General features: G+C 42.0%; 1 protein-coding gene across 1 annotated transcript in view; it reads left to right on the plus strand.

Annotated features, from left to right (window-relative positions):
* cdh23 (cadherin-related 23) overlaps positions 1-15,302 on the plus strand; it is a 1,051,763-nt gene extending 1,036,461 nt beyond the window's left edge. Inside the window, exons 63-68 of the mRNA XM_073025359.1 lie at positions 3,483-3,523; positions 4,749-4,809; positions 7,222-7,351; positions 8,167-8,289; positions 11,822-11,932; positions 14,156-15,302. Coding sequence (XP_072881460.1) covers positions 3,483-3,523; positions 4,749-4,809; positions 7,222-7,351; positions 8,167-8,289; positions 11,822-11,932; positions 14,156-14,479 — 790 coding nt within the window. The 3' untranslated portion in view covers positions 14,480-15,302. The remainder of the gene's footprint in view (positions 1-3,482; positions 3,524-4,748; positions 4,810-7,221; positions 7,352-8,166; positions 8,290-11,821; positions 11,933-14,155) is intronic.
* The last annotated feature ends 3,705 nt before the right edge of the window (positions 15,303-19,007 follow it).

The following is a 19,007-nucleotide window of genomic DNA, read 5'->3' on the forward strand; positions in this document are numbered from 1 at the left end:
AAAGTAAATTTTATTATCAAAGTACACATACGTCACCACATACAACCCTTAGATTAATTTTCTTATGGGCATACTCAGAAAATCTATAGAACAGTAGCTATAACAGGATCAACAAATTGTGCAAATGCAAGTATAAATAGATGGTGATAAATAACAAAACCATGAGATAATGAGGTAAATAGTCATTAAAAAGTGAGATCATTGGTTGTGGGAACAATTTAATGATTTCAAAGCTGAGTGTAGTTATCCCCTTTTATTCAAGAGCCTGATGGTTGAAGGGTAGTAACTGTTCTTGAACCTGGTGGTGTGAGGCCTGATGCTCTTGTACTTTCTCTCTGGTGGCAGCAGCGAGAAGAGAGCATGACCTGGGTGCTGGGGATCCCAGATGATGGAAGCTGCTTTCCTATGACAGTGTTTCACATAGATGTGTTCAATGGTTGAGAGGGATTTACCTGTGATGTATTGGGCTGAATCCACTTTTTGAAGGACTGTCCGTTCAAAGGCATTGGTGTTTCCAAACCAGGCTGTGATACAGCTAGTCAATATACTCTCCACGACACGTCTACAGAAAGTTGTCAAAGTTTTAGATGTCATGCCGAATCTCCTCAAACTCCTAAGGAAGTAGAGGGCGTGCCGTGCTTTCTTTGCAATTACACTTTGATGCACCATCAATAACTCTCCGAGACATGAGGCGAGATATAGGCTTTTATTGACTGGAAGAAAGAACAAGCAACAAGCAGCAATTGACCACCATGCTACATCCTGGAAACTGAGGGCAGGGCTCAGGCGCCAATCGCCTTTATACCGGGGTCTGTGAGAGGAGCCACAGGAGCAGTCAGCGGGGGGCGTGTCCAGACAGGTATATGTAGTTCACCACACACTTACCTGCTGGGCCCAAGACAAAGCCTCTGAAATAGTAACATCCAGGAGTTTAAAGTTGCTGACCCTCTCCACCTCTGATCCTCCAGTGAGGACTGGCTCATGGACCTCTGGTTTCCCTCTCCTGAGGTCTATGATCAGTTCCTTGGCCTTGCTGACATTGAGTGAGAGGTTATTATGATGACACCACTCAGCCAGATTTTCATACTCTCACCAGTATACTGATTCATCACCACCTTTGATTCAGCCCACAATAGTGGTGTCATCAGCAAACTCGAATATGGTATTGGAGAGCAGGCAGATCACAATCTCACTGCAGAGTTGTGTATTAAAGTGTAAGGATTCAGATTCAAATTTATCATATGTACTGTACATTGAAACATACAGCAGTAACAACCAACATGCCTCGGGATATGCTGGGGACACCCCACAAGTGTCGCCACATGTTCCAGCAGCAAGGTAACATGTCCACAATGTTCAGGAGAACACAGACAACATCAACAACAAACCAACAGCAAGGAATGGGACCAGCTCCTCACACCGATTCTGTCATTCATTTAGATCTTGATTGACTTTTGTTTAGTGCCACCTCCCTGCATTAATCCCATAAGCCTTGGTTTCACTGACTGGAATATTTCAAACTCTATCCATCTGAAAATAATCAGCAACTCAGCCTCTACAGCCTTTTTTGATAGAGAAGTTCAAAGATCAACTAACATCTGGGAGAAGAAATCTCTCTTAACTGCAGTCCTTATTAGATAATCCCTTATTCTTGAGACTGAGACTCCTGGTTTTGACACCTCATCTAGGGCAAAATCAATTTCTTAGCTCCACAGTCAAGTCCCATTTTTAAAAAAAAGGTAGCATCCAACCTAATGGCATGAACATCGATTTCTCCAATTTCTGGTAACTTTTTCACCCTCCCCCTTCCCTCTTCATTTCCCCACTTTGGCCTTTTATATCTTCTCTTCATCTGCCTGTCACCTCCCCCGGTTCCCTTTCTCTCATGATCCACACTTCTCTCCTATCAGATTCCTTCTTCTCCGGCCCTTTGCCTTTTCCACTTATCTCCACCCAGCTTCTTACTTCATTCCCCCTCCCCCACCCACCTGGCTCCATCTATCACCTTCGAGCTTCTCCTCCATCCCCTCCCCCCATCTTTCCAATCCTGAGGAAGGGTCTTGGTCAGAAACATCATCTGGTTTTTTTTTTCATTTCCATCGACTCCGCCTGCCTTGCTGAGTTCCTCCAGCATTTTGTGTGATGCCCTATAAAAATTTGTGTGTTTCAACGTGATGACCTCTCATTCTTCTAAACACAAGAGAGTAATGTTCCAGATGTAGTCTTACCAAGGCTCTATATAATTGGAGCAGGACATCTCTTCTCACGTACTCTAATCCTCTGGCAATGAGGGCCACCATACTGTTTGCCTGCCTAGTTTTCTTGCTGTACCTGTATATTGATTTACCATACATCCATTCAAGTCCTGAACATGAGCTTTCAATATTGCATTATTTTAAAATGTTTCGCCTGTCTACTTTTTCCATCAAGTGGATGATTTCGTCTTTTGTTAACCATCCATTTACTCAGCCTCCCTGAAGTGTCTTCACAGCCCACACTGCCATCTAGCTTTGTAACTTAAAAGACGGAAAGCTTCTTGATGCTGCCAGTTAAGCGCCTGCACTTACAGACTCACTTTCAGGGACTCTACAGCTTATGTTCTTGGTATTTTTTTTATTTGCACATAGGTTGTCATCCTTTGTTCATGTATAGATTTTCATAAATTCTATTGTATTTTATTTTCCTGCAAATGCCCTAAAGAAAATTAATCTCATGATAGTATATAGTGATGTATACGTCCTTTGATAATAAATGTACTTTGACTTCAAATAATGAATCTCCTGTTCTAAGTTCTGCTGGTCCTCAGATCTTGTCTTGCAGAATAGATAGAGAGAGGAAGAATTTGAAATCACAATCAGCCTGAAGGAGATATATAGCATTTGGGGCCAGAACCTCCTTGGATCTCCCTGGTATACACTCAGCGGCCACTTCAGTAGGTACAGCTGTACACCTGCTCGTTAATCAGCCAATCATATGACAGCAACTAAATGCATCTAGACATGGTCAAGAGCATCAGTTGTTGTTCAGAACAAACATCAGAATGGGGAAGAAATGTGATCTAAGTGACTTTGACTATTAGTGCCAGACTTTCAGTATCTCAGTATTTCAGAGTATCTCAGAAACTGTTGATTTCTTGGGATTTTCATGCACAACAGTCTGAAACAAAAAAAAACATACAATGAGCAGTAGTTCTGTGGGAGAAAATGCCTTGTTAATGAGAGAGATCAGAGAATGACCGGACTGGTTCAAGCTGACAGGAAGGCAACGGAAACTCAAATAACCACGCATTATTACAGTGGTCTGCAGAAGAGCATCTCCGAACACACAGCACATCAAACCTTGAAGTGGTTGGGCTACAGCAGCAGAAGACCACAAACATCACAAAGTGGCCACTGAGTATATGTTGTGCCTTCAAAATGAGTTAACAAAAATATGCATCCAGGTCCAAGTAGTGAATGTATCATTTTGTTCATTGCCAACAGGCACAAAAGGAAGTTGAAAGCCATTGTAGCAGGTTCCACTGGTAAGTAATGCACAAGGTGAGTTATTAAAAACACATTATATTAGACCAGCTTAGCCAATTCCAGTTCGAGTCAAAGGGTTCATGTTCCATTATGGATTGAGCATGTAAACCAGTTTAACCCTAAAGTGGTTTTCTAAAGGTGTGCTGCATGATCGAACTCGTGGCCTTGGCATTGGTTGTTCATTCAATAACCTGATAGTTTCTCTCTCAGATGCAAAAGATCAAATGCTCCGTTTATTGAACACTAGCTTTCCCAGTAGATTGGGTAATGTTTCTCACCAGAATGGCCTCATATTGTAGTCTCATTGGGACTTTGCTCTATGCATATTTTCCTATGGTGACTACAACATTCCACTTACTGTGAAGTGGTGTTCCAAAAGCAGAGAACAAATTCAAATTTCTTTTCTCTCAATGTCAAGTTTATTGTCATATAGTAAAATGCAATGAAAAACTTCCTTGTGGCAGCATCACAGGCTCATTGCTTCTTATAAGCAATATGCTTTGCATCATTTGTAGGGATTTAACAGCAAGCAACCTTAAATAAGACCTAGTCTTCACACTGGATGGGGAAATATGTTTACATCAATATCAGATATGAAGCTACAAATAAGATGCAAAGACCAAGCAATAATTGAACACTGTCTAGACCTCATGCTTCCATTAGACTTTGCAGCTTTAAAGAAACAGCAGATTGTGCATCACATTCCTCTGGCCCTCCTTAAGAATCTCAATGAAAAGCCACACTAACTGCTTTAAAGTCATCATTTGTGTGGCGATTTCTATTCATTGAAATTACTTCATCTGGAATGCTTTGGGGATCTGCAACTCATTGCCCTCAAGGGCTAGTGGGGCAAAAATTCCTAGTTTATTATGCCTGCACACTTGTGGCTACACCAAAAAGCAGGTTCACCTGGAGAGCTCCTCAAAATGTCCTCCTTTGTGCCATAACTTACTGTAATTCATGTCCTCCTGATCATCAGTATCATTCACATCTCTGCATAGTTTCACTTTTATTTAATCCCTTTTCCAGATGGTATCCGTATGACTTCAATCTCCTATCACGTCAAAGACACCTCCTCTCTGTCATATTCTGTTCTACTTCATTGCCACTATGCCTGATAATTTGAAGGTATCAAATCAGGAATGTAAGGACACGGTCCAATAATCTGCAGAGCAAGCTCTTGTGGGAAATGGATACTGAAATTGTACATGTGTTTCTGTTCAGGTAATCAAGGGTTTATGGACATACTGGACATGCCAAACACCAACAAGTATTCATTTGAAGGGTAAGTCAAGTGAAGAATTGGAAAGGTTCCCATGTTTACTTCAGTGAGGAGAAGTTAACAAGTTGGCATTGCAGAGATTATTAAGCAGAAGTCAGGAAAGATTGTCTAAAGTCACAATATTTGAATTTCTATTTTTCCCTGTCCTGGCTTATAAGACATTCAGTGAGCTATGGGAAGCTAAGATTGTCCAGCTGTATTTTTATGCTGGATAATTTTCACCTTATGTTGACCCTACCACCACCAGAACTCGATGAGTATAAGACAAAGGTTCTTCTACATTAACCCAAGTAATTCCTCCCTCCCTTAGCAGAAAAAAAACTTCCAAAGACACCCTGTGTTATTAAGTAAAATGTGACACTTCATCAATTAAATTCAATTAAAAGCAGCTAAATCAAAGGATAAAAGGAGAAGGCATGAGGGAGAGGTGGGAAACTTAATCTTAAAATGTTCAAATATGAGGAAATCTGCAGATGCTGGAAATTCAAACGACACACACAAAATGCACGAGACTAGTCCTGCCGAAGGGTCTCGGCCTGAAACGTCGACAGTGCTTCTCCTTATAGATGCTGCCTGGCCTGCTGTGTTCCACCAGCATTTTGTGTGTGTTCTTAAAATGTTTATTCATGTTTGAAAATGCTGCATTGCCCTCCATAACTTTGTACAACCTTCGGTGTGTTCCAACAGTTCTGGAATCTTGTGCATTGAATCACCACCAGATGGAGAATGCATTAGTTTGATCTTCCAGAATTATAATGGTGCTTATTTATAATGGGAAATGGAGGTATGGGGTTTTGGATAGTGAAAGAAATGACAGAGGAGAGAGAAATATTTGAATAGAAAAAAAAACTGTAGATGCAGGAAATCATTCCACCACTGGTAGCTAATACTTTTCAGCTCGAGACCTCTCTTTAAACCTCTCCAACTGGATGCTTAGTGAGACAACACCTAAAACAGAATTCCACCGTATTTAAGAAAGCCACCTCTTTTCCCAGCCTTCCTGTCGTTAACCTAATGTCTAAAACATTAACTCCTTTTCTGTCTCCCCGGTGACACCTGATCTGTTTGATTACTTTCAAAGTGTTCTGGTTTGATTTTCAGCATCCGCTGTGTTTTGTAACTGGAACGGTTCACTGTACTTCCTCTTCCACTGACTCCCAGATGCAGGGTTGGTTGAGATTTATAAACTCCTTCCACGAATATAGGCCAACCAAATTGAAGTCCCTCCACTGGTGGGAGTGACCATGGATGTTTCATCCAAGCAGTCTACGTTCGATACGCAACCCGATGCAGTATGATATGAAGAGCAAGCTGTTGCCCATGTAGCAGCCTCCCCCTCTCCATGCAGCAGATGAATCCAAAGGAATGGCAAAGAACAATGGCATTGCAGGAGATGCCAGTCAGGACTGATCTCAAAGTAGGACTGCCTTAGGGACTCCAGTTGTGGATTTCTCCTTGGGGTTTATGCTTGAAGCCTTCCCCATGAATAGATTAGCTGCAAGGATAGAGGTTTGAGATCTGAGATTTCCTTCTCCTGGATGAGCCCCATCTCACCAAAGCGACTGGTTTTAAGGTGCCAGCAACCCACCATTGCCTCTTCTCCCATCAGTAGAAATGGTTCCCCAGGCTTAGTAGCTAAGCCACACATGAAGGCTGGGCGCAGGACCTTGTTGTTAGAGGCTATTTGAGGCACATGTCATCGGGAGCATTTAATAGGTAGTGGAAGCTTATAGAAACATAGAAAATAGGTGCAGGAGTAGGCCATTCGGCCCTTCGAGCCTGCACCACCATTCAGTATGATCATGGCTGATCATCCAACTGAGAACCCTGTACCTGCTTTCTCTCCATACACCCTGATCCCTTTAGCCACAAGGGCTATATCTAACTTCCTCTTAAATATAGCCAATGAACCGGCCTCAACTGTTTCCTGTGGCACCAATACCCTCCCCCCACCTACCCAGCTATGACAACTTTAAGGAACCAGGCAACTAAATTAATTCTAAGTAACACACAAAATGCTGGAGGAACTCAGCAGACCAGGCAGCATCTATCAAAAACAGTCAATGTTTTGGTTCAAAACTTTTCAGAACTGGAAAGGTAAGGGGAAGAATAATTAGTTGGAAGATGATAGGCGAAGCCAGCTGGGTGGGAAAGGTCAAAACAATCAGAGGGGAGCAGTAAGAGAGGGTCTCACTGAACTCCCATCGAAGAGATGATTTAAATTTCTTCAGGGCAAGCATCCCTTGTAGTGACTTTGTTGTTGAGCAGCAAATTCTAGTGTTTCTGGATTCTTATTACCCAAAATGATTCAGTGATATAGACAGGGTTAAGGTCATAGATCAGCCAAGCTTCAGTTGAATGATTTCATCCTTTTCCTTGTATGAGGATCTCTCACTGCTACATGTCTCATTGCAGAGCAAACCCAGTCTGGCTTGATCCCTTCTGTAGGAACTTGGAACTAGCGGCTCAGGCTGAGCATGAAGATGATCTGCCAGAGAATCTCAGTGATATCACGGACCTCTGGAATAGCCCAGCCAGGACGCATGTATGTTCACTTAGCACCACATTGTGCGACATATTGACCAATAACCTACTCTAAAACATAGCAAACTTAATGAACCAAGTTCCTTGACAACAAACAATAAGCTGGACAAGCTCAGTGGGGCAAACAGAATGTGCAGTCACTTGTGTCTCCAAGTATCTGGACATTTGTTTTTTGAATGTAGTTACATTATATGAATCACTGACAAATCATAACTTTAGCTCAAAATTCAACCCGCTTTTTTCTGGAAAGTGTACAGTATGGAAGGGAATTTTAAACGTTTCTATCCAGAAGGATTTTGTGGGGTGGGAGAAGAGATTTTAATGGAATCTTACCTTTTCCTTAAAACTGCTATCAAAAAGCAAGGAGTACGGTAAATTTCTGGGAATCAGGCTCCTGTCAACAGAATCCCAATTGCTTTTTATCCTAAAATTCCTGGCAGCTGCTGGCAAAGTGCAGAGGATCTTTGTAAAAGAAGATACTTGCTTTTTGAGGATCACAAGAAGTAGTTATCAACTATTTCCAACCAAAACATTAACCAACAATTCTCCACCTCAAATATGGAGAGCCTGTGATTCTACTTTCGGTTTGAGAGTTCTGTGTAGGAGAGCTGATTATGTTCTGTGGATTTTCCGAGTGAATCTGCAGTGACATTAGTATGTGAAGGGTGTCATATTAGTTGGAGGTTCTGCGTGGATGTTATTCACACTGAATCCTGACATCAAGAGCAATAAGTGCTTGCAGTATTTGTGATGCTGACAACCAAAGCATTGTTTACCAGAATGTCGAACCTGAAACGACTGACTCTTCCTTTATAGGGCACATTCGGGCGCGAGCCACCTGCAATGAAACCAGAGGATGATCGATACCTACGTGCAGCCATACAGGAGTACGACAGTATTGCCAAACTCGGGCAGATCATGCGAGAAGGCCCCATTAAGGTACTTTTCCTGTTATTTCAAAAGTTTATAAGCTGTTTTAGTCTACTTAGAACATATATGTCAAACTCAAGGCCCACGGGCCAAATCCGGCCCACAGTGGAATTATCTTTGGCCCGCGAGATAATATCTAATTACTATTAAAGCTGGCCCTAGTAATCGAAGCGCCTATGGCGTATGATATGGCTAATGCTGAGTTTATTCAGGTACCAGGTTTTCAGGGTTTTTAGTGTTTATTCGGCAGTCTTGCTCGGCAGTCTTCTTCATAAGAAACGGAATTTGTAAAGTGAAACACTTTGTAGTTATAGCAGAGACTGAGACACATGAGAGCAGGCTGAAAAAACGGAGGCAACGAAAGCTGCATTCGCACGCGTCCGACTGATCCGGCCCGCATGAAGCTGCATTTTGCTCAATCCGGCCCGTGACCTAAAATGAGTTTGACACCCCTGACTTAGAAAAATATTCTTATAAGCAGAAGGATCAGCACGTTAGAGGTCAGATAAAATCTTCTGCTACTTTAGAAATGTGACATTAACAACTTAGTTCCACTGTGAAGAAAACCACTGACTGCAGGCTTAGATGTGTTAGCAGTGAAAATATAATACAGTAAATTGTCATGATTTTCAGCACTACTTCAAAGGGTGGTGGAATACTGTATGTTATAAAAAGCCAAAAATATAACAGGTTTAGGGAACTTGTTACTTTATAATTACGGTATCCAGAACTATACAAGAAGTCCAGCTACGAGCTACAGAAGGTTATCTTAAGAGCAAAAAAACCATTCCAGTTGAGGCTTGAGACAGAATTGGATGCACGTCAGCTCTGGCAGGGTTTGCAGGACACCATTTCCTACAAAGCGAACTTAACAACATGAATGGCAGTGATGCTTCACTGATGGGCTCAACGACTTTTATACACGCTTTGAAAAGCAGAATAAAACTACATCTGTGCGAATTCCTGCAACAGCTAGTGACCCTGTGATATCCGTCTTGGCGGCCAATGTCAGAATATTTCTTAAGAGGGTAAACTCTCGCAAGGCGTCAGGCTCTGATAGTGTAGCTGGTAGGGCTCTGAAAACTTGTGCCAGCCAACTGGCAGGAGTATTCATCGGCATCTTCAATCTCTCACTGCTGTAAAGGGGTGACAATCATACCATTACCCAAGAAGAGCAGGGTGAGCTGCCTCAAACGTTATTGCCCAGTGACACTCACATCTACTGTGATAAAGTGCTTTGAGGTTGGTTGTGGCCAAAATTAACTCTTGCCTAAGCAAGGACTTCGACCCGCTGCAATTTGCCTATCGCAGCATAGGTCTACAGCGGATGCAATCTCACTGGCTCTCTACTCGGCCTTGGATCACCTGAACAATAGCAGAACCTACGTCAGGCTGCTGTTTATTGACTATAGCTCAGCATTCAACACAAATCGTACCCCCAGTTCTAATCAACGAGCTCCAAAACCTGGGCTTCTGTACCTCTTTCAGCAACTGGATCATCTGTTTTCTCACCAGGAGATCACAGTCTGTGCAGAATGGAAAAAGCATCTCCAATTTGACAATCAACACTGGCACACCTCAAGGATGCATGCTTATCCCACTGCCCTACTCTCTCTACACCCACAACTGTGTGGCAAGGCACAGCTCAAATGCTGTCTCTAAATCTGCCCATGACACAACTACTGTTGGCAGAATTTCAGATGGTGACGAGGAGGGGTACAGGAGCAAGACAGATCAGCTCATTGAGTGGTGTCACAGCAACAACTTTGCATTCAATATCAGTAAGAGCAAGGAATTGATTGCGGACTTCAGGAAGAGGAAGTTGAGGTAATACACATCAGTCCTCATTGAGGGATCAGCAGTGGAAAGGGTGGGCTGTTTCAAGTTCCTGGGGGTCAACGTGTCTGAGGATCTAATCTGGGGCCCTCTATATAGATGAAATTACAAAAAAGGTCATCTTTCATTAGGAGTTTGAGGAGAATTGCCATGTTACCAACAATACTAGCAAATTTCTGCAAATGTACCATGGTTGCATGACCATCTGGTACGGAGGGGCCACTGCACAGGATTGGAAAAAAACTGCAGAAAGTTGTAAACTCAGCCAGCTCCATCTTGGGCACTAGTCTCCCCCAACATACACATATGTATATTTAATGTAATCGATAGTATTTAAGTGTTACAATGTACTGCTGCTACAAAACAACAAATTTCAGGATATATGCCTGTAATATTAAACCTGATTCTGATTATTGAGACCTTAGTAATAAAAGCCACGTATCAAGTATAGGCAGTTAGTATCAAATGAGGTGTTTGAAGAGTATAAAAAGTGTAAGGCTAAAAGAGGACATGAATTTACTCTGGCAGACAAGGTAAAGGGAGCTTCTGCCGCTATTTTAAGAGCAAAAGGATAGTAAGGGGAACAAACTGGTCCTCTTGAAGATCACTGTGGTCATCGATGCATGGAGCTGAAAGATGTGGAAGATTTTAATTTTTTTTGTACCTGTAATGAGAGACAGACACAGAGATTATGGAACTAAAGCAACAGTTGTGAGGTCACAGACCGTATCCAGATTACGGAAGAGCTGGTGGCTATCTTGAGGTGAATTAGGGTAGATAAATCCCCAAGGGATGGACAAGGTGGCGGAGGCTACTGCAGAGGCTCGGGCAAAGATACTTAAAAATATCCTTAGCCACAGATGAGGTGCTAGAGGACAGCAAATATTGTTCCATCATTCAAGAAATGTTTTTAAAATGGGACAGGATGTATAAGTATTTGAACAGACAGGGCCCAGTTAGGGATAATCAAAATGACTGTATGTGATAGGTCATGTCTAACTAATCTTAAGATTTTTTCAATCACAAAGAAGAGAAAGTCTGCAGATACTGAAAATCCAAGCAACTCATATGAAGTGCTGGAGGAACTCAGCAGGCCGGACAGCATCTATGGAAAAGACTACAGTCGACATTTCAGGCCGAGATCCTTCGAGACCCTGATTAAGGGTCTCAGCCCAAAACATCACCTGTTCTCATTTCCACAGATGCTACCTGGCCTGCTGAGTTCCTCCAGCATTTTGTGTGTGTTGCTTAGAGTTTTTCAAATAAGCTACCAAGGAAGTTGGATGTGGCCTACATGAACTTCAGCAAGGCCATAGGAGGCTGATCCAAAAGGTCATGTCACATGGCATTCAGGATGAAGTGCTCAATTGGATTCAACATTAGCTTAGCTGGATAAGCCAGGAAGTGGTAGTAGATAGTTGCCTCTCTGACTGGAAGCCTGTGACTAGTGGTGTACTGCATCTTCTATATTAATGATCTAGATGATAATATGGTAAACACAATCATTAAATTTGCTAATGACACCAAGATCAGGGATGTAGTGGATAGCAATGAAGGCTGTCAAATTTTGTAGTGTGATCTGGACCAGCTGGGAAAATGTGCTGAAAAATGGCAGATAGAACATTGATCTTCAAGAGAGACAAAGTAGTGAAAATGCAGCCAATTTCCCCATCTGTGTATTTTACCTACTGTGCATTGCCTCAAGGGCTCCCTGTTGAAGGTTGTTCTGGATGACTACCTACGGCTGAAGAAACTGTTTGCAGCTCGGCTAGCTTACAAATCTACTACCAGTGGAGACCAGTCATCTGTGCTGGAGGTACCTAGTGTGGAACCAGCCGGTTTGCAGTGTGAAGTGTGGCTTGATGGCTGGGAGTGGAAACTGAGGTTTGTGCAGCTTATCCACTGAGCCTCATTAAAGCACATGGGGAATCATGGAGAGTGTGAGGAACTAACAACGTCACTTCCCTCTGACTCTCCCACCCAAAAGCTATACTGTGAATATGCAACTGAAAACTGCAGCTAGCTCTGGTTTAATACATAATTGTTAGGGAAAAAGTGAGAGATATTATGCAAAAAGATAACTAAATAGCTGAAGGACAAAATTCATTAATTTGAGCAAAGATGTGGTGGGGGTAATTTGGAATCAAAGACTGGAAGGGTGAACTAAGTGAAGAATGGGCAGCCGTTGTAGAAATGGTTCAGGTATATTCCCAGCAAGCACTGTAGAACAATTAAATCCACAGGTCACTGGCTGTGAATGAAAATAGCAGAATAAAGGCCAGAAACTGAACCAAATTGCCTATGTCTGATGGTCTAAATGGCAAGGCAAGTACCTTCACTGGCGAAATGGAGCTGAACTCGGCTCACACCCTTCTCGCCACAAGGTTACCGCACACTGCCTCTGCCTCCCGGAATCCCCTCAGAGACTGCAGAGCCCTGAAACACCAAACTGTAAATCTCAAGCTGCAACAGTTCCAGAATCACATTCAAAATGAAAAACAAATGTAAAAGACATAAAAGAAGTGAAATACATAGTTTCATGATCTATCCAGAAGATGTCGACTGAAGGAGTGTTGTATACAGGTACCATCTTGACCTCAAAGAAAATTACATAGAATAGTATAGCACAGTACAGGCCCTTCGGCCCACAATGTTGTGCCGTCCCTTAAACCCTGCCTCCCATATATCCCCCCACATACCTGTCTAGTCATCTCTTAAATTTCGCTAGAGTGTCTGCCTCCACTACAGACTCAGGCAGTGCATTCCACGCACCAACCGCTCTCTGAGTGAAAAACCTTCCTCTAATATCCCCCTTGAACTTCCCTCCCCTTACCTTAAAGCCATGTCCTCTTGTACTGAGCTGTGGTGCCCTGGGGAAGAGGCGCTGGCTGTCCACTCTATCTATTCCTCTTAATATCTTGTACACCTCTATCATATCCCCTCTCATCCTCCTTCTCTCCAAAGAGTAAAGCCCTAGCTCCCTTAATCTCTGATCATAATGCATACTCTCTAAACCAGGCAGCATCCTGATAAATCTCCTCTGTACCCTTTCCAATGCTTCCACATCCTTCCTATAGTGAGACGACCAGAACTGGACACAGTACTCCAAATGTGGCCTAACCAGAGTTTTATAGAGCTGCATCATTACCTCACAACTCTTCAACTCTCTCCCTCAACTTATGAAAGCTAACACCCCATCTACCTGTGAGGCAACTTTCAGGGATCTGTGGGCACGTACCCCCAGATCCCTCTGCTCCTCCACATTACCAAGTATGGCCTGTTTCCCACCCCTCCCCCGGACTGATAAAAACAAATGCTGTAACTATTACTAAAAATGTTGCAAGGCAAAAAAACAAAAAAGACATCACATTCAATAGAAACTTCCTTTGCAATTCTATAAACTTCCGTTTTATTATGAGAGACGACTTGATAGAGATGTAGAAGATCGAGTGGACAGCCAGGGACTTTCTCCCGGGGTAGAAGTGGCAAATACCAGGGGGGTTAATTTTAAGGTGACTGAATGGCTGTCAGTGGTAGGTTTTGTCCACAGAGAATGGTGGGTGTGTGGAGCACTGCCAGGGGTGGAGGCAGAAACATTAGGGACATTTAAGAGACTCTGAGATAGGCACACGGGTGAAAGAAAAATAGAGGGATATGTGGGAGAGAAGGGTTAAATTCTTCCTAGAGTACATTAAAAGGTCAGCACAACATTGTGGGCCAAAGGGCCTGTAATGTTCTATAACGAGCCCCCAACCTTGCTCTATATTTTAAGACTATTTTTGTGTGGCTACTTTGTTCACCTTTCCGTCTTCATGACTCCTTACTGTTCCTAACACCAGCCCATACTGACATTAGGCAGTGTACCAGAAACACATGGATTTCTTGGATGGCCTGCTTGGTGTTAGGAACAAAAATCTGGCACAGTGCCCAGGTAATGGAGTTGTTGTGTGGAATTTGCAGTGGTGTGGAATTGATCCTCACTTCAGAATACACATTAGACATTAATGCCATTGTTCTCCTCTATCCTGTCCTCTTCCAGCTTATTCCCAGTGACATGGAGGATGATGACGAAAAGCCCCCCAGCCGTGGGACACTGCGGTTCAAGCATCGCCATCCCGTGGAGCTAAGGGGACCTGATGGAATCCACATGGTACACGGCAGCACAGGCACCTTGCTGGCTTCTGACCTCAACAGTTTGCCAGAGGATGACCAGAAGGTCTTAGTCAGGTCCCTGGAGACCCTGAACACAGAGAGTGGGAGCTACACAGACAGGAATGCCAGGACTGAGTCTGCAAAGTCTACCCCAATGCACAAGATGAAAGAAAGGGTGAGGGACATCCCACTGGAAATCACAGAACTTTGACAATTGGGCCAGCCTGTGATCCTTACTACTCTTTTAATTCCAGTGATTGTCTGGGCTGAAGCCTAGCAGCAGTATTTGGTGGCTGAAGTATTGCTGCTGGGGGGAAGCTGTTTAAAAAGGGTCCTTACTACAAACAGTCTCCACTGCCACTACCAGGGATTGTGCCCCGGTGCAAACTAAAGCCAGAAGATGTACGGAATCATTAAGATGATTAAATCTGGTGGAACTCACCATGTGTAAACCGACACCATCAGCTTGAACTCAAAGTGATGTACAGTATGTGCGTGTGTACCTGCGTGTGTGAAAACATGTTCTCCCACCCCCATTTATAGTCTTTAATTTCAATGGCTCAACTTGGTGAATAAAGATACAAGGAGCAAAATCCAAGTTTGGTAGAGAAATAACCTAATTTCTCAGAAAGTAGTGAGATGGAGTTTAAGTGTTTTGGGGGGGAGGGGGGAGGATGTACATTAGAACTCTGGCTCACCACTGTAAATCTTGCAGGATCAAGGATGTCTAAACAAGTTGTTCTGATATTGATCATATCAAAAAATTTGGAAAGAAAATAAAAGTAACTAAGAAACTATTTTGTTGTAAAAGGCCAATACCTTATCTGGCCCCATCTCAAGGTGATTCCAGTTGTGTTCCAATGTGTTTTTATTCTTGTATTCAAAATGGCTAAAGTTCTATCTAATTCTAAATTCCTCACAGCAACTCACTTTGCCAGTAATGCCCACATTTGAGATTAAATAAAGCCATTTGTAACTTTATGAAACAGCATCATGATGTAATGGGGAATAAAGTCAACAATCTGCACCTTAAATCCATTAGACCATCTTTTCATTACCACTACAGTATTTTTCTAAAGTTCTCTTTAAACTGCAATAAATAGAAAGCCCTTTTCAAACTATGGGCAACGCAACCATCAGTGAATCCCTCACACCTGTTCCACTATCTACATCGAAGTCATAGTTAATGTGTATTCCTATTCCATACCCCTTCGCGGACAGAAATCTCAGTAGTAAGTTATTAAATGAGTATCTACGCTTCTGTTACCTACTGACATTTAATTACTCATTATCACCTAATGACATTTCCTTTCGTGCTTCTGAATTTTGGCTACAATGGATACTCTGTGCTATAATCATGTACACCAACACAGCAAACAAACCTGTGGAAAGGTTACTGTTCTCAATGATTAGAAAAATACATCCTAATTGATATATATAGGGATACGACCTAGAAACTTAAAAGTCAAAGTCTTATTTTTCATCCCACTATGTAGTTTATTTATTAATTTGTCCATTCTAAAAATATTCTTAAAATATACCAAATTAATGTTACAGGCACGTTATTTCTTAATTTACTTAAACCAGCAAATACCTTAAATGGGACATGCTCATTCTCTAAATGGATATATGTGCACGACAGTAGACCATCCCATAAGCATGATGTCAACACAAGCACTTCTCACTGCATAAATCCCTTGGAGATTGGAAGGGGAGCTGGAAAATGGGACATTTAGATACAAACTACCCAGAAACATCTTCAATCCATTACTTTCTGAATCACCCTGCGGATGACAAGTATATTCTGATAGAATACATCAAATTGAAATTAAGTACCACTGCTTTGTCTTCTCTCCTTGAGTATCTAAATCTGTACTAACAAGTCATATACAACACAAAAACAGTTCAACATTGTTCACACCAACTGTAGTGTCTACTTGAGCTAATCCAATTTACTTGCCTTTGGTTCAAATCCCTCTAAAGGTTCCCAGCCTTTTTTATGCCATGGACCAATACCATTAAGCAAGGGGTCCGTGGACCCCATGTTGTGAACACCTGCTAAACCTTTCCTATCCATGCACACGTCCAAATGTTTTTCTAAACATGGTAACTGTACCCTTCTCCCACTGGAGCTCATTCTAAGTACCCATCACCATCTGCAGAAAAATTTGCCTCTCAGATCCCCTTAAGATCTTTCCTCGCTCACCTTAAACCTCCTAGAAGCCCTAGTTTTAGACAAACCTCCTTGTGTAAAAGACTGAGATAATCTACCTTATCTACATCCTTCATGATGTAACAAACCTCTGTAAGGTCATTCCTCGGCTTCCTTTGCTCAAGGGAAACCAGTCCTAGCCTTTTTAATGCCATGGAGCTTTGCCATTAACTGAGGGGTCCATGGACGCCAGGTTGGGAACCCCTGCCCTTGAGAAAAGGAGGCCAAGCAGCAGTCTTTCCTTATAACTCAAGTCCTCCAGGCCTGTCAACATCCTTGTGAACATTTTTTCTGCACCTTCTCTAGCTTAATCACATCCCTCCTATACTATGGCAACTGGAAGTATATTCACACCCAACATTTTGTGTAACTGCAATATGTCATCTCAAAATTTCAACTTATTGCCCTGTCTGATGAAGGCAAGCATGCCATAAAGCTTCTTCACCTTGATGTTACCTTCAGAGAACTCTGTGTGCCCTGGCCTGGTTTAACTTCACAAAGTGTGTCACTTCACACCATCTGACACCCTCAACGGGCATAGCAAATCCAAAAATCAATAATGCAATTCATCTTGGCCCAATACTAATACTAGTAAACCACAGTCTACAGCCAACTCCAGGGAATCAATGTTCCCCTCACCAGATCCACAACTACCAGTTACAATGGTACACCTGTGTGACTCCAACCAATGTAAAAAATAAACTCCCATATATACAAGATACTACCTGTAGAGTAATCAACATGAGGTACTTTATTGATGGCTTTCTGAAAATTGAGTTCAGCATGTCAACCTGGTAATTTCATCAAAAAGATCTCAATCGTTATTGCAACTCATTATCAACTTTTCCTGTAGGCGTATTCAGAAAGAGCTTTAAGAAGCAGTTATTAAATAGTGATAAATATTTATACTGGTCCACTGCTCTGTTTCCTTAAGACAAGGTTGTCCTTAAAAATACTAAAACAGTAATTTGTCATACACCATCTCCAGAAGCCTGAAAGAAGTTTCTGCATTCTGGGCGACATTGACTCATAGGATAAACAGGTCAGGTACACAAATTACTTGACCAAAAAGGAAGAATTCATGGAAATTTCAGGATGGGAAGTCTTCAAAAATAGTGACCCTAAAGATTTTTTTTATTCAGGAGCATCTTAAAATTGTTATAGGCTCCATAACAAATTTGTTAAAACAGCAGAAAATTCTTAGGAAGTAAAAAAATTAAGAAACTGCAAGGGTAAAAGGACCCTGATGGCAGTTATATACAGGCTTCCAAGCTGTAGCTGGGATGTGGACTACAGATTACAACAGGCAGGTCAAAAGGACAATGTTATGATAGTCATGGGAGAGTTTAACATGCAGGTAGATTGGGAAATTCAGGTTGGTAATGGATCTCAAGAGAGTGAATGCCTACAAGATGGCTCTTTAGAGCAATTTGTCATTGAGCCTACTAGGGAATCAGCTATACTGGATTGAGTGTTATGTAATGAAACAGGTGATTAGAGAGCTTAAGGTAAAGGAACCACTATGATTGAGTTCAACTTGAAATCTGATAAGGAGAAAATAAAGTCTGACAAGGTATTTCAGTGAAGTAAAAGAAATTACAGTGGTATGAGGGAAGAGTTGGCCAAAGTAAATTGGAAAGAGATGCTGGCAGAGATGACAGCAGATCAACAATGGCTTGAGTTTCTGGGGGAAAATGAGGAAGGTGCAGGTAATATGTATTCCAAAAACAAATAAATATTCAAACGGCAAAACAGTACAACGGTGGCTGACAAAGGAAGTCAAAGCTAATGTAAAAACAAAAGAGATTGCATACAACAAAAATTAATGGGAAGATAGAGGATTAGGATTAAGAACCTACAGAAAGCAACTAAAAGAATCATTAGGAGGGAAAACATGAAATATGTATGCAAGCTACCACATATTATCAAGGTGGATACAAAAAGCGATATAAAAAAGGGATGAGTGGGTATAGGACCACCAGAAAATGAGGCTGGAGAAATAATAACGGGGTACAAGAAGGTAACAGATAAACCAAATGAGTACTTTGTCACAGTCTTCACTGTGGAAGACACTAGCAGTGTGTCAGGTATTGAAGGGTGTGAGAGAAGAGAAATGAGTGCAGTTACTATTACAAGGGAGAAGGTCCACAAAAAGCTGAAAGATCTAAAGGGGTGTAAGTCACCTGGACCAGATGAACTGCACCCTAGGGTTTCTGAAAGAGGTAGCAGTAGAGATGGTGGAGGTATTAGTAATGATCTTTCAAGAATCATTGGACTCTGGCAAGTTGCAAAAATCACTCCATGCTTTAAGAAAGGAGGGAAGCAGCAGAAAGCAAATTATAAACCAGTTAGCCTGATCTCAGTGGTTGGGAAGACATTGGAGTTAAGGATGAGGTCAATTGTTAAGGAGTACTTGGTGACACAGGACAAGCTAGGACAAAGTCAGCATAGTTTCCTTAAGGGAAAATCTTACCTGATGAACCAATAGGAATTCTTTGAGGAGATTACAATTCAGACAGATAAAGGG

The sequence above is a fragment of the Hemitrygon akajei genome, chromosome 21, assembly GCF_048418815.1.
Source record: "Hemitrygon akajei chromosome 21, sHemAka1.3, whole genome shotgun sequence".
NCBI classification, from domain to species: domain Eukaryota; kingdom Metazoa; phylum Chordata; class Chondrichthyes; order Myliobatiformes; family Dasyatidae; genus Hemitrygon; species Hemitrygon akajei.